Source organism: Electrona antarctica (assembly GCF_951216825.1).
Source record: "Electrona antarctica genome assembly, contig: scaffold_352, whole genome shotgun sequence".
NCBI lineage: Eukaryota > Metazoa > Chordata > Actinopteri > Myctophiformes > Myctophidae > Electrona > Electrona antarctica.
The window spans coordinates 17,501-34,318 of NW_027637216.1; the positions used below are offsets into that span (position 1 = coordinate 17,501).

Sequence of the window (16,818 nt, forward strand, 5' to 3'; positions counted from 1 at the left end):
ACTTTTGAAATACACATTTTTTTACATTATTCCTCCAGATTCTGTCCAAAAATCCCGCAAATCGTTACACAGTATCTCTATAGTCATGTGTTCAAGACGGATATGTCCCATATTTCACATTCCATCCTGATTGGCCCGTTTAGAAAAGCCTCCAATCATGAACGCAGTGTTTTGCAATGTACGTGAACTCTTTCACATACTTTCCTATAGGCTGAGGAATATATCCCACCCTTTTCACATTGGCCTGTTATAGCGCCACCAACAGGTGGATTTAGGCTGAGGAATATATCCCACCCTTTTCACATTGGCCTGTTATAGCGCCACCAACAGGTGGATTTAGGCTGAGGAATATATCCCACCCTTTTCACATTGGCCTGTTATAGCGCCACCAACAGGTGGATTTTTGCAAAACCCATTTTTGGAACAAAATGCCTCAAATCATCCAATTGCCATCCAAGGCAAGAAGAAATGGCACCCTTTTCACATTGGCCTATTATAGCGCCACCAGGAGGCCATAACCTGACCTGGTGGAGAGCTGTGCCCCGAGGGGCACTTTATCTAGGCTTGTTGGTTTTAGATTGTGTTTAGAACACAATAAAATATCAAATAAAAACATTTAATGAATGATTAATTTTGACTCCGTCCATTCCTCCGTTCGTATTCAACGGTCATTGTTGCCCTCATGTGGACAAAATGAGTAAATACAAGTGGAATTATTTTGATTGATTGATTGATTGAAGAATTTATTAACAGTTTGCAGAATTACAGTACATTTCAAGCACAAACTCAATACAAAGGCTGTTAACTGTGAGTGGACGACCCAATTAAGCATTACACTTGTTTCCAACAGGGTCCACCATGTTCAAATCATCAAAACATTTAGAGACGTACAAATAGACACTTCTATAGACAGAAACGGAATTCATCAAAAAAGAATTCATCAAAAAGGATGCATTACATCTAATGAATGGTGGGTTTATAGATCTGTACATACTGGGTCTATAGATCAGATCTTTAACAGCAGGCCTTCTCAAAGTGTCTTTGAAAGAATATTTTGATAATTAGTGTGTGTGTGCGTGCGTGCGTGCGTGTGTGCGTGCGTGCGTGCGTGCGTGCGTGGTGAATGACCCTCACTGAAAAAAATGCCTCCAGAAGGGTTTTCTCTTTCTTTTAATGAATGTAACTTTAGAGAAATAAAGGGAAGCTCCGCACACTCTCACACACAATGAATGTAACTTTGACACAATGTAATCCGGCAGTCTAAAAGGTGAGGTCTCTGCTGTTTCTGGTTACAGGAAGATATTCAGTCTAAAAGGTGAGGTCTCTTCTCTTTCTGGTTACAGGAAGATATTCAGTCTAAAAGGTGTTGTCTCTTCTCTTTCTGGTTACATTGTCTTGAAGATATTCAGTAAATTATACAAGAAAGGTTCAACATAAATGTGAAGTTACATTTTAGAGGTAAACCCCCCCCCCCCCCCCCCACACACACCTGTTCCTGATTATTACATTATGATACAACACACTGTCTGTCTGTCCTAACAGCCTGTCTGTCCTCACACAGAGACACAGAGGAGTCAGGGTTAACATGGAACCCAGCATATAGAGGTCCAGTGAACGTGTTCTGGAAGGTGTACAGGTGAGTCAGAGTGTCCTCTAACACTATGTAGAAGGACAGAGTCCCAGCGGGACGGTCCAGATACACTGCTACTCTGGTGGAGCCAGAGGGACAGATAGGAAGGACAGTCTGCTTACTATTGTGTATGACAGAGTAACTGTTACCATGGTGACCATCTCTACAGTGCAGACTCCAGGACTGTTTATTGAATCCAAGCGCACAGTCCAGACCCGCTCCTTTCCTACTGATGTCTCTGTCAGTCACTCCTATCAGAACCTGTCCACTGAACTGTACCTCACTGTAGCAGCGTTCATCTAGACTCTCTGAACTCAGAACCTGAGGATAGAACTGAAACCTGTCAGGATGATCAGGATATGAATGATCCTGACCATCCTGTGTCACCTTCCTGTTGTTCTCAGACAGAGAGAGTTTTCTGTTTGCTGTGTTTGTGTCCAGAGTGAGACGCTGGAAAGCTGATGAGAAAACAACACAGTAAACATTAAATTCATCATTCACTGAGCACATACGGCATACGCGCGTGCGCACGCACACACACACACACACACACACACACACACACACACACACACACACACACACACACACACACACACACACACACACACACACACACACACACACACTTTTCAAAACATTTAAAAGAAAGCAGATCTACCAGCTTGCAGGTTTAAAATGAGTATTAACACATTTACTGTAGCTGGATGAGGACCCCCTGGAACCCCCCCCCCCCCCCCAAGGACCTCCCCAAGGACCCCTGGGGGTCCCTGGAACCCCTCCAAGGACCCCCCAAGGACCCCTGGGGGTTCCTGGACCCCCTGGAACCTCCCCAAGGACCCCTGGGGGTCCCTGGACCCCACTTTGAGAACACTTAACCACTTTAACCCTTCATCGACCGGTTGGTGTCTCCCAGGGCTCTGTACTTGGTCTGCTTCTAGATCTGCAAGCTCACAACGTGACTGAGCGATGCGTTGAGCTTGTAGATCTGCTATTTTGGATGAATGTTCACATATTAAGACGTGCCCAACAAGGTTCTTTGTGGTTGTGAGCTTGTAGATCTGATATTTTTCAGAGAACGTAATTGGTGTAACAATTACAGAGCCCTGAGGAACTCCAGTCAGTGACGTGAGTTTAAGTAAAAATACATTAAAAATAAATTAAAATGTAAAAATGTAAGTGTTTCAGTCAAAATAAAATCATTACAATAATGTTTTATTAAATAAAATCATTAAAATAATGTTTTATTAATTAAAATCATTAAAATAATGTTTTAATTATTCAAATCAGTTCCAGATTGTGGTGTCGAGGGAAAAGGAGGGGCCGAGTATAGACCCCTGAGGGACTCCAGTGAGAGAGAGAGAGACAGACAGACAGACAGACTCACAGCGTTGAGGTTTAGTCCAGTGTTCTCCTCCATGATTCACACTGTAGAACAACAATGAATCAAGTCAAATATTTACTAAACACATTTTGTCATCATTCTCCCACAGACTCTGTCCAAACCTCACACACATTGGTACACCATATCTCTATGGTCATGTGATTAAGACTCTGTCCAAACCTCACACACATTGGTACACCATATCTCTATGGTCATGTGATTAAGACGCATCTCTCAGATTTGGATTCGATTGAGGAGTGTCTCGTTTTGAACAAAATGCTTCAAATCATGAACGATTGCCTGCGAAACATTGCTGGCCCACAATAAGCTACCCGTCCTGGCGGAGACCTGTGTTCTGAGGAGCACATGTTTCTAGTTTAAACCAACAGTCTTTCTCTGTGTTAAATTAGAGATATTATTTATAACACTGATACTTCTATCATCTCTATAGATAGATTATAGACATGTTAAATATATCAATACTTCTATCCTCATGTCTTTAGAACACTGTTTAGTTTTAGATGCCGTTTATCATTCTAGTATATCTGGTGAACATCATAACACTCACTGTAAATCACTGTCTATCAATCACTGTACATTCAAAATGTTAGAAATAGAACCATGGAACATAGACACTGACTATACAGTATATTAATGTTATAATACAGGGGTGGGCAACTTTGTACTTTCCCCCCTAAAGGAACGCTTGGAGGCAGCTGCCACCAGTTGTGTTGACTAACACTAAGACTAGAATAAGACTAGACGATTTCAGATGAGTAAAATAGGACTAAAACTAAAGCGTATGTTATTCAAAAAAATAAATCGGAATTATCTGTCAAAATTAACACTGGCCAGGCTACCATATTGCAGCGTTGCAAACTGCATAATATTGCTGCCCTACAGAACAGATGTGAGTCAAGCAAGAAACCTCATGCAACAGAGGTGCATGAGAAGCAAAGATTTGAGTTAAAAATGTTCGCTCTGAAAGAATATATATTCAAAGATTTGTGCCACACTTTCATGATTTTTCAAAAATAGCAGAACTACAAGCTCGTAGCGCGGCGCTCTCCACCAGGTCAGGTTATGGCCTCCTGGTGGCGCTATAATAGGCCAATGTGAAAAGGGTGCCATTTCTTCTTGCCTTGGATGGCAATTGGATGATTTGAGGCATTTTGTTCCAAAAATGGGTTTTGCAAAAATCCACCTGTTGGTGGCGCTATAACAGGCCAATGAGCTTGTAGATCTGCTATTTTTCAATAGCTAAAGTATAACATAATGCTTCAAACACCAAAAGGGGTTCCCGCCCAAAATGGGTTAAATTGGCTATAGGCAACCTTAGGCACCAGTGCCAACATTGGCACAAATAAGGAGGGTGATCACTGGCACACTGCGGCATAAGTGTGTGAAAGAGCCTTTTTGGTTTACAATAAAATATTAAAAATATATATATATATATATATTTTTTTATATATTTATATATATATATATATATATATATATATATATATATATATATATATATATATATGAAGTCCCTCACATGTACTGTATGTAAATGGCAAATGGTGCATTTATATAGCACCTTTATCCAAGGCGATTTACATGTGCATTACATTCACCCATTCAACTAAACAAAACAAAATACATACATACATGGATGCACCTGGGACGTATCCTCAGTGATGTATCCCAAGGTCATCGGGGTTTCGGGTCTCCCAACATCATACCCCTCACTCAGGTGACCCAGCCGGGGTGATCAAGTCCCGACTTACGTCCCAGTAGCTACCCTCGATCAGTCCCATTAGGGAAAAACCAGGGCCACACAATCCGTTCCTCCTGAACTACTCTGCCGGGACTGGGAGGTACCATTCTGGCGCGTGGAAGGACTAGGCTCTGTGGGTTGACTCCTGTCCGGGCCCCTCCTACGTCTCACCAGGTCCACTCCTGCTCTCACCAGGTCAGGCCCTGTGCGTTGCACCAGACTCCCAGCACCAGGCACTTTATTCAGGAATGGTGGATTCTCGAGCCGCAACAGTTCCGCAGGCTCCACCTTGCCCTTGGTGGTGCTGCAGGCTCCGCTTGAGGCTTGAATGGCCCTCCTAAAGGCCTCACCGTGGGTTTGTTGGGCTTCTTCCTCACGGAAGACACAGGCTGGGGCGCCAACCCATACTGCTCCCGGGTGCCGTCTAATTTCCGGCTGCCACCCGTCTCTCCGGTGGTCACCAGACTATTCCTGGTTGTCACGTAGTCTGTTCCTATGAGTCACTATAAATAGAATAACTAAACAAAATACATACATACATGGATACACCTGGGACGTATCCTCAGTGATGTATCCCAAGGTCATCGGGGTTTCGGGTCTCCCAACATCATACCCCTCACTCAGGTGACCCAGCCGGGGTGATCAAGTCCCGACTTACGTCCCAGTAGCTACCCTCGATCAGTCCCATTAGGGAAAAACCAGGGCCACACAATCCGTTCCTCCTGAACTACTCTGCCGGGACTGGGAGGTACCATTCTGGCGCGTGGAAGGACTAGGCTCTGTGGGTTGACTCCTGTCCGGGCCCCTCCTACGTCTCACCAGGTCCACTCCTGCTCTCACCAGGTCAGGCCCTGTGCGTTGCACCAGACTCCCAGCACCAGGCACTTTATTCAGGAATGGTGGATTCTCGAGCCGCAACAGTTCCGCTGGCTCCACCTTGCCCTTGGTGGTGCCGCAGGCTCCGCTTGAGGCTTGAATGGCCCTCCTAAAGGCCTCACCGTGGGTTTGTTGGGCTTCTTCCTCACGGAAGACACAGGCTGGGGCGCCAACCCATACTGCTCCCGGGTGCCGTCTAATTTCCGGCTGCCACCCGTCTCTCCGGTGGTCACCAGACTATTCCTGGTTGTCACGTAGTCTGTTCCTATGAGTCACTATAAATAGAATAACTAAACAAAATACATACATACATGGATGCACCTGGGACGTATCCTCAGTGATGTATCCCAAGGTCATCAGGGTTTCGGGTCTCCCAACATCATACCCCTCACTCAGGTGACCCAGCCGGGGTGATCAAGTCCCGACTTACGTCCCAGTAGCTACCCTCGATCAGTCCCATTAGGGAAAAACCAGGGCCACACAATCCGTTCCTCCTGAACTACTCTGCCGGGACTGGGAGGTACCATTCTGGCGCGTGGAAGGACTAGGCTCTGTGGGTTGACTCCTGTCCGGGCCCCTCCTACGTCTCACCAGGTCCACTCCTGCTCACACACACATTCATACATGTACCGATGACAGAGGAGGCTCTAAGTAATTACATCTAATTACATTCTACATTAATTAAAACTCAGAACAATAACCCACCTATCTCCCAGACTCCCTCCCTAGTACATTGCACACTACTGTCGTAGCAAAAACAGACAATCTACAAGCTCAAAACACGCCGCAATGCGACGCGTTTTGAGCTTGTGGATCAGCTATTTTTGCTATTATTTGAACTGAAATCCTGAATTTTTTTTTCTACTTTTGAATTGGAATCCTGAAAAGTAACATTTTTATTTAATTTCAAATGCATTTAGTTATAGTTATGTTAACTTTATGAACCAAATAGAAATACATTGGACATAAAAAATAGACATCAAATAATATATCAATGTTCGGATATATATACCTGTGGGCCGCTTTAAGTGATGGTGGGGGCTGCATGTGGCCCCCGGGCCGCCAGTTGGGCCCCCATGTATATGTTATAATAGAACCATGGAACATAGACACTATCTACTGTATATTAATATGTTATAATAGAACCATGGAACATAGACACTATCTACTGTATATTAATATGTTATATAGAACCATGGAACATAGACACTATCTACTGTATATTAATCTGTTATATAGAACCATGGAACATAGACACTATCTACTGTATATTAATATGTTATATAGAACCATGGAACATAGACACCATCTACTGTATATTAATATGTTATATAGAACCATGGAACATAGACACTATCTACTGTATATTAATCTATGTTATAATAGAACCATGGAACATAGACACTATCTACTGTATATTAATCTATGTTATAATAGAACCATGGAACATAGACACTATCTACTGTATATTAATCTATGTTATAATAGAACCATGGAACATAGACACTATCTACTGTATATTCATATGTTATATAGAACCATGGAGCATAGACACTATCTACTGTATATTAATCTATGTTATAATAGAACCATGGAACATAGACACTATCTACTGTATATTAATATGTTATAATAGAACCATGGAACATAGACACTATCTACTGTATATTAATCTATGTTATAATAGAACCATGGAACATAGACACTATCTACTGTATATTAATCTATGTTATAATAGAACCATGGAACATAGACACCATCTACTGTATATTAATATGTTATAATAGAACCATGGAACATAGACACTATCTACTGTATATTAATCTATGTTATAATAGAACCATGGAACATAGACACTATCTACTGTATATTAATCTATGTTATAATAGAACCATGGAACATAGACACTATCTACTGTATATTAATCTATGTTATAATAGAACCATGGGTCATAGACACTATCTACTGTATATTAATCTATGTTATAATAGAACCATGGGTCATAGACACTATCTACTGTATATTAATCTATGTTATAATAGAACTATGGATCATATGGTAATGGAAACTTTATACAGCGCTTTTCTCCAAAGTGCTTTACATTACAATGTAGTTCACATTCACCCACCGATGGCAGAGGAAAACATGCATGCTCATCGGGAGCTGGTAGGGGTTCAGAGAGTCTTGCTCAAGGACACTTCGACATGTAGCAGCCAGGAGGAGCCGGGAATTTAACCTGGAACCTTTGACGGCCGCTCCACACAAGTCTACTCACTTGACAGTCTCCAGGGCAGAAGACAGCTTCTTCAAAGCAGAGTCTCCTAAGTGGCTGAAGTTCAAGTCCAGCTGTTTCAGCTGGGAAGAGGGGTTGGAAGTCACAGCTGAAGCCAGAGAAGAACAGCCTTCCTCTGTGACTCCACAGCCTGACAACCTGCAGAGAAATACACATTTAACAAAGTGCTGTTGATGTTCAAGTAGAGATCCACACAGAGAGAACACACATTCTTTACCCCAGGATCTGCAGTCTACACTGTGGACTCTTCAGTAACGCAGAGAGCTGGAGCAGTTGTGATTCCTGCAGGCAGATGAAACTGAGGTCCAATAAGATTAGAGCTGAGAGCTGAGAGCAGAACTTCAAATCCTGTCTGTGTGAAGGTGCAGCCAGCAAGTCTGTAATTACACATGCAGGAAATATCTGGATTGAATATCACAGTTTTGGAGTAAAGACCCCAAGAGATGGAAAGAGAAGGCAGGCACATTGTAGTTACTGTACCATAGCATTGATAATGATAATCCCCTAGCAGCCATGATGGATCACATATTGTAGTTACTGTACTGTAGCATTGATAATGATAATCCCCTAGCAGCCATGATGGATCACATATTGTAGTTACTGTAGGCTACTGTAGCATTGTGATGTGAGAGTGTGAACTAGACAACACAAACTCTGACCATATTATTATTCTAATCAGTGGGATACCATGATGTCAATGTGGTGTATTTTCACACCCAACTCACCCTAAAGTAGAGAAAACTGAACTCTATCTAAAGCAAACTGTAGAGTAGTGAAAAACCTTACATCTGATCGAGAAACGCAGGCAGAGAGATGAACTGAAGATCCCAGAGTAGTATTTATTGCAGAAGTACAAATACAACAGAGTCCAGAACAGAGCTTCAGACCCTGAGCATGGAGCCCAGGGCCCCATATGACTGACCACCGCGGCCAGCCCAGACTAGTGATTTTCACATTGACAACATGACAAGATATAGTACAGAATTGAATTCAGAGGTGGAGTCTGAAACTTCACAGAGATTGAAAAAACACATGGTAAACAAATTGTCCCTCAAAAGGTTTCTCGAGACAAAAGAATGCTAAGTGTCTTCAACACCTCACCCGAGCCTCAAAGAGCTTAGAACAAAGCCTGCCCACAGGTACTTCCCTGAGAACCTCTGAAGGTGTTGGCTCCCAGACTCCAGACTAGCAGTCCCCACTTAACCTGCATCTCAATTTAGCAGTCAAATAAACAGTGACCTAAATGTATAGTATAATTATTGACAGAATATTGCAAATATGGCTATGGACTATATTTTACGAGACCACATCAACTTAATTCACACTCTTATTATTAAGAATCAAACTATAACTAATAAAACAGAACTAATCTAAATAATAATGTGACCTCAGTATCTCCAGTTGACAGTTTGGACTCTTCAATGCAGCAGAGAGCAGGTCCATGGATGGATCCGTTATGTTATTATAACTGATGTCCAATTCTCTGTGAAGGATTAGAGCTGAGAGCTGAAGCCACAATCTCATATTCTGGTTTTCGGAGGTCACAGCCAACAAGTCTGTAAATGTAGATTATGTAAAATCAGTGATTATTAACACAGATTAGATGAAGTTCATGTTCAAGGAAATTAACTATAAAGTGTAATGTAAATGTACCAATGTCTAGTTGGTCAGATATTGATAATGCGTCACGTGTCATCGTACCAAAACACGTTGTCACGGATGACCTTACATAGGCTACCCGCTGCTATATTATTATATCACAACATATCATTGACCTAAATGGCGTTATATCAACAATAATAGTATGATTTTTTTTTTAAAGCTTATGTCTTTTTCATAAATTACTTTTGGACACGTATTAGAGACGCATTAGCCCACTTTAGGGCAACATCAACTTCTGACACTTGAAATAATAATCCTGTACCGTCACCGTGTAGCGTTTTGTTTCATTAGCGCAATGGTGATAAAAGAGGCTGCAGCTGTTGTTCTGCTGTTGTTCTACACATATAAACGGGTGAAGATTGAAGGAGGAGAAGAGTCAACTTTTCAAGGCTGATTTTCCAAACAGTTTCCCGACCTTGTGAAGGAAGGTCGGGAAACAGTTTCTAGGAATTACATTTTGGGCAGGCTAGATGTGTCGTCGTCCCCGCACCATCAGAAGCACAAAAGGTTTTCAAAGCGATATACCTGCCAGGTGAGTATGATACAAAGGCTGGGTGATTGAGGGTCGAGGGTAATACATTAGCGCCCCTCACTTCACACGGGTGATTTTTAAAACTAACATTGAACTAAAAACAATCATTATACCTGTATAAAGGAGGGGATAGCTCCCCTCAATAATCTACCATCACACCTAATTAGGTTTTCTATTCACATAGAAACTACTAACCGAGCCTTTCTGCTGTTCCTCACAGCTGGGAGTAGTCTGAATCTCCCCCACTGTCCTGTGTTGTATTGGTGCAGGTCAAACTCCTCCAGAACCTACTCTGACGTCAGCAGCATGAAGGCCAGAGCTGAACACTGGCTCTCAGACAGTTTTGTCTTTTCTGTCCGCTGACTTCAGGTACTGTTGGATCTCCTGATGTACTGAGTGGTCGTTCATCTCCATCAGACAGTGGAAGATGTTGATGAATCTGTCAGGAGAGAGACTCGCATCCTCATTTTTCATCTCCTTTAGGTTGTTGATGGCTCTCTGGATGCTCTCTGGACTGTTCTCTGTCTGACCGAGCAGGCCTCCTAACAGACTCTGGTTAGACTCCAGTGAGAGGCCATGAAGGAAGCGGACAAAGAGGTCCAGGTGGCCGTTCTTACTCTTCAGGCTTTTTGCACGGCTCTCTGCAGGAAGACATCCAGGGTCATTTCTTCTTCTTCTTCTTCTCCTCCCAGGAATGTCTTCAGGACCTTCTTCTTCTTCATGTTCTTCTGTGTGAAACAGTGGAACAGGTAGACTGCAGCCAGGAACTCCTGGATGCTCAGATGAACAAAGCTGTAGATCTTTCTCTGATATTGAACGGTCTCTTCTTTGAAGATCTCTGTGCAGTGTGCACACTCCCGAGTACAGCGCGGCGTCGTTCACATCGAGACCACACTCTTCCAGGTCTTCTTGGTAGAACATGACGCTGCCTTTCTCCAGATGTTCAAACGCCAGCTTGCACAGCTTCAGGAGAACATCACCGTCAGTCTCCTCGTCATACTTCGTCTTCATCTTTTTTATCTGGAGCGAGATGAAGTGGCTGAACATCCCAGTCAGGTTCTTGGGCAGCTGTCCTGTCTCGTATGTCTTCACCAGGTCCTCCACAACGGTAGCGGTCAACCAACAGAAGACTGGGATGTGACACATGAGGTGGATGCTCTTTGATGTCTTCACGTGTGAGATAATGGTGCTGGCCAGCTCCTCGTCCTCACTGAACATCTTCCTGAAGAACTCCTCCTTCTGGGGGTCTGTGAACCCTCGTATTTCTGTCACCATGTCAACGCATGCAGGAGGGATCTGATTGGCTGCTGCAGGTCTGGTGGTTATCCAGAGGAGAGCCGAGGGGAGCAGATTCCCCTTGATGAGGTTCGTCAGCAGCACGCCCACCGATGATGTTACCGTGACATCAGAGATGACGTCATTGTTGTCGAAGACGTCAGAATCGACGTCAATGTTCTTGAATTTCAACGGAAACCTGCTTTCATCGAGACCATCGAAGATGAAGCCAACTTTCCAGGCAGCGAGCTGCTCTGCTGTGACCTTCTATAACGTTGGATGGAAAACATGGATCAGTGAGAGAAGACTGTGCTGCTCATCTCTGACCAAGTTCAGCTCCCGGAATGAGAAGGGAACCAGGAGAATGATGTCTTGGTTCTCCAAACCTCTTGCCCAGTCCAGAGCGAACTTACGCACAGAGAATGTCTTTCCGATGCCAGCGATGCCATTGGTCAGAACTCTGCTGCTGGGTGTGTCACTTGATTAGGACGTCATGGAGGGTCTTCATGTTGGAGGCGGTCTCAAGCTGCCACACCTCATGTTGCTGATTAACCCCTTCACTCCCTCCCGCTGATAGGTGGAGGTCTGTGTAGATGTTGGAGAGGGAGGAGGGCAGTTCAGTGACGTATGTCACATGATCAAGACCGTCCAAAGTGACCTTATAGACCTTTAAATCCTCCGGCAGACTGACATCTGATATGAGAAGACAATTAATACATGTTAAACATTATGCTTAATTTACAACTTTACATTGAACAATCCATGTAATTAAAACTATGTATTAAATATCCTCCAGAAAAAAGAAAGAAAAACTAAACTAAACCGGCAAATTAAATGTGTTTTTTATCCCCAGTATTTGGTCTGATGTCTGCTGCTATTTAAACATTTCATTAATTGATATTAAATTTTAATGAGTGTAAAATGTGTCCAGTCTTACTGTGTCCAGGTGTGGTTTGACTGAATGTCTTCTGTCCAGGTGTGTTTCCGAATGTCTCTCTGTGGAGATGAAGACAATAGAATATATATATATATAGATGAAGACAATAGAATATATACATATAGATGAAGACAATAGAATACAGATAATAGATAGTTTATTATATAAACTATACTTTTATTAAACGTCCTTTATTATTCTGTCTCATTATACAAGTAGAAGACAGCACAACATCTTAAAAGACAATGTTGCTGTTTTTTTTGTTTTTTCAAACCAAGGATCATGTTTTCATTTTAGCGATTTTCATGATTATTTTTTTCTTTTTGAAGGGGGATACTAGGGGGGTGCCATAATGTGTGTGGTAGACTCAATCGTCAGCAGTTTGCCTCCTGGTGGCGCTATAACAGGCCGATCTGAAAACCTGGCCAGAGGTTTATCCTTGGCCTCTAGGGAGTGTGTGCTCAGTTTCACTGTGATCGGACCAACTGATCACAGACGGACGGACGGACGGACGGACGGACGGACGGACGGACAGGGTGTAAAACATGGTCTGGACCATTCAGCCTGCATGGCAGAGACAACCATAAATACATTTATTGTGTTATTGTGTTGTATAAATGTATAGGAGGATTGACATACTGTGAGTCAGGAGGTCCAGGTTCATTACTGAAGTGTGGAGGAAAGCCTTTAGACCGGTCACTCTTCACAGACAGAAGGCTGGGAGTTGGAGACTCTGCTCTGTGGTCAACACTTCTGGAATCATAATTAATGTTTATACAATCATCATGTGAATGAAAATGTCACTTAAAATTATTTACGTTGCATGTTTTGGGTTCGTTTTCTAGAATGAAAATTGTATCAACAGTTTGTAGAATGAGTAAAGTTTAAACGAAAGTACAGATCAATACAAAAACTACTACGAGGATTAACCTGAAAAAGCACTAAGACTTGTTTACATCAGGGTCCTCCAACTTCAATTCATCAGAACATTTAAAGACGTTAATATACACTTCTATGAAAACATGGAAACCATCAAATATACAGTTGAAGAAAGTAAAAATGGGGGGGAAACGAGACGACACCCAACGGTAGTCCTGACAGACCTGGACTCCGCGGACGACATCATGTGAATGCTGGACCCTGAAGCCAACTCTGCAGAAGTCTCTAGACGGGTGCTACACCAGAATGCTGCGTGCAGCACTTAACATCAGTAAGAGCACACATGTTACCAACACAAATCTGTATGATGGAATGCCAAGGGTGAGCCAGAAAATAGCAGCCAGGAGAATGAGACTAGCAGGACACTGCCAGAGACACCAGTAGAATGAGACTAGCAGGACACTGCCAGAGACACCAGGAGAATGAGACTAGCAGGACACTGCCAGAGACACCAGGAGAATGAGACTAGCAGGACACTGCCAGAGACACCAGGAGAAAGAGACTAGCAGGACACTGCCAGAGACACCAGGAGAATGAGACTAGCAGGACACTGCCAGAGACACCAGGAGAAAGAGACTAGCAGGACACTGCCAGAGACACCAGGAGAATGAGACTAGCAGGACACTGCCAGAGACACCAGGAGGAGAATGAGACTAGCAGGACACTGCCAGAGACACCAGGAGAATGAGACTAGCAGGACACTGCCAAAGACACCAGGAGAATGAGACTAGCAGGACACTGCCAGAGACACCAGGAGAATGAGACTAGCAGGACACTGCCAAAGACACCAGGAGAATGAGACTAGCAGGACACTGCCAAAGACACCAGGAGAATGAGACTAGCAGGACACTGCCAAAGACACCAGGAGAATGAGACTAGCAGGACACTGCCAAAGACACCAAGAGCTGCCAGCCAGCAAAGTAGTGCTGTCGGACTCGGAACCAACACACGGGCACCGGTCACAAGGACGTCCCACACTAACATACTGTATGTGGATGTACTCAAGAACGACGCAGGAGCACAAAGCACCAACGAGCTGGTCAGATGTATGGAGAACCAGGATGACTGGAAGCAACGATGGAGGGCTCGTCTGAGGACAGCCGAGATAAGATGAAATGTGTAGTGTTGAAGAATTACTGCGCAGTGCGCACAGTAACTTATAATCTACACTATTGGACAGAGAGGAGAGAACATTATTAGACTCAATGTCTTGTTTTTAACTAATTATCTACAACTGCATCCAGAGACAGGGATGATGTTTATACTATTGGACCGATCACACACACACACACACACACACACACACACACACACACACACACACACACACACACATACACACACACACACACACACACACACACTGGGGTCAGGACGGCTGCACGGTTGTTACAACATACCTGATTTCTCAGGAACTGTGTTTATACAAGTTGTGCTGCTTTAAATAAATTACGGCAATAATAGTTGTGTGTTGTGTTTCCATTCCATGTCAGCTTGGAAAATCAACGATGGCGGACATTGTAAACAAAATGCAAATTTGGAACTGAAGAAATTATACAAAGTAGGGTGATATTGATGACATCACGCATATGACCAAATCAGTTGAGTGCCTGAGAGCAATTTCCATAAAAGCCCCTCTATGATGAGAAAGTCTGATTGTTCAAAATTGTGTATTTGTGGGGATGGAAAATACACAGGGGAGCCCAAAAAACATCAAACATTTTTTTAAAGTTTAATTTGATGTTATAGGCCCTTTAATGCATCAGCCCATTGTGTGTATTGTATAGGAGGATTGACATACTGTGAGTCAGGAGGTCCAGGTTCATTACTGAAGTGTGGAGGAAAGTCTTTAGACCGGTCACTCTTCACAGACAGAAGGCTGGGAGTTGGAGACTCTGCTCTGTGGTCAACACTTCTGGAATCATAATTAATGTTTATACAATCATCATGTGAATGAAAATGTCACTTCAAATTCTAAGTTACGTTGCATGTTTTGAGTTCGTTTTCTAGACTGAAAATTGTATCAACAGTTTGTAGAATGAGTAAAGTTCAAACCAAAGTACAGATCAATACAAAAACTACTACGAGGATAAACCTGAAAAAGCACTAAGACTTGTTTACATCAGGGTCCTCCAACTTCAATTCATCAGAACATTTAATGACGTTAATATACACTTCCATGAAAACATGGAAATCATCAAATATACAGTTGAAGAAAGTAAAAATGGGGGGAAATGTGTACATTGTTGAAAAAGGTTGTTGGTGGAGTCTATAGGGATTCACATTTCTTAATGGCTGTTGGTAGGGCGTTCTACATTATAGTGGCATAGGAGCAAAATGAATTTAGTCCCTCGTTTGTGCCAAATCTGGGTTGCACATGGTTTGTTGAACTCCCTCTGGTGTTGTGGGTGTGGACTTTGTTGACATTAAGGAAGTATTAACATAGGTACATGGGTATCTTAGTGAAGTATTTAGACAGGTACATGGGTGTCTTAGTGAAGTATTTAGACAGGTACATGGGTATCTTAGTAAAGTATTTAGACAGGTACATGGGTGTCTTAGTGAAGTATTTAGACAGGTACATACATGGGTGTCTTAGTGAAGTATTTAGACAGGTACATGGGTATCTTAGTGAAGTATTTAGACAGGTACATGGGTGTCTTAGTGAAGTATTTAGACAGGTACATGGGTATCTTTATGAAGTATTTAGACAGGTACATGGGTATCTTGGTGGTGTATCGAATCTTGTGGACCAGACCCATTGCAAGATGCTGTACTCTGTCGTCAACCCTAAGCCATTCCAGCCTGTCACAATGGGCAGGGGTGAGGTGGGTTCTGGGAGTAAGGCCAAGTAGTAGTGCAGCCTTGTTTTAAGGGCATTTGAGGTGCTGTGGTACCAAGAGGTGCATGTATAATAATAAATCAATCAAACTTTATTAAAGACACAATATCCATTGTGTGTGTATTGTATAGGAGGATTGACATACTGTGAGTCAGGAGGTCCAGGTTCATTACTGAAGTGTGGAGGAAAGCCTTTAGACCGGTCACTCTTCACAGACAGAAGGCTGGGAGTTGGAGACTGTGGTCTGTCAGCTCCATCCTCCTCTCTCCCCCCAGAATCACTCATCTTTAGTCTCTATGACACCTGTCAATCAAACACATCATCTTTAGTCTCTATGACACCTGTCAATCAAACACTTCATCTTTAGTCTCTATGACACCTGTCAATCAAACACTTCATTTTTAGTCTCTATGACACCTGTCAATCAAACACATAATTTTTAGTCTCTATGACACCTGTCAATCAAACACATCATCTTTAGTCTCTATGACACCTGTCAATCAAACACTTCATCTTTAGTCTCTATGACACCTGTCAATCAAACACTTCATCTTTAGTCTCTATGACACCTGTCAATCAAACACTTCATCTTTAGTCTCTATGACACCTGTCAATCAAACACTTCATCTTTAGTCTCTATGACACCTGTCAATCAAACACTTCATCTTTAGTCTCTATGACACCTG

The 16,818-nt window shown here is 42.8% G+C and overlaps 1 protein-coding gene and 1 pseudogene across 2 annotated transcripts; both read right to left on the reverse strand.

Moving 5' to 3' along the window:
* Positions 1-1,526: 1,526 nt before the first annotated feature.
* LOC306919054 (protein NLRC3-like) lies at positions 1,527-11,888 on the reverse strand (annotated as a pseudogene). Its single transcript, XR_013792487.1, has 6 exons — positions 10,335-11,888; positions 9,333-9,501; positions 8,163-8,322; positions 7,928-8,083; positions 3,018-3,058; positions 1,527-2,088 (listed from the first exon to the last, which is right to left on the reverse strand). The product of XR_013792487.1 is annotated as a protein NLRC3-like (transcript).
* Position 11,889: 1 nt separating this feature from the next.
* LOC306919055 (uncharacterized protein) lies at positions 11,890-16,417 on the reverse strand (the record flags this gene model as incomplete). Its single annotated transcript, XM_079531895.1, has 5 exons — positions 11,890-12,107; positions 12,352-12,410; positions 12,991-13,104; positions 15,092-15,205; positions 16,278-16,417. 5 exons carry the CDS (start codon positions 16,415-16,417, stop codon positions 11,890-11,892), a joined length of 645 nt encoding a protein of 214 aa, XP_079388021.1.
* Between the last annotated feature and the right edge of the window lie 401 nt (positions 16,418-16,818).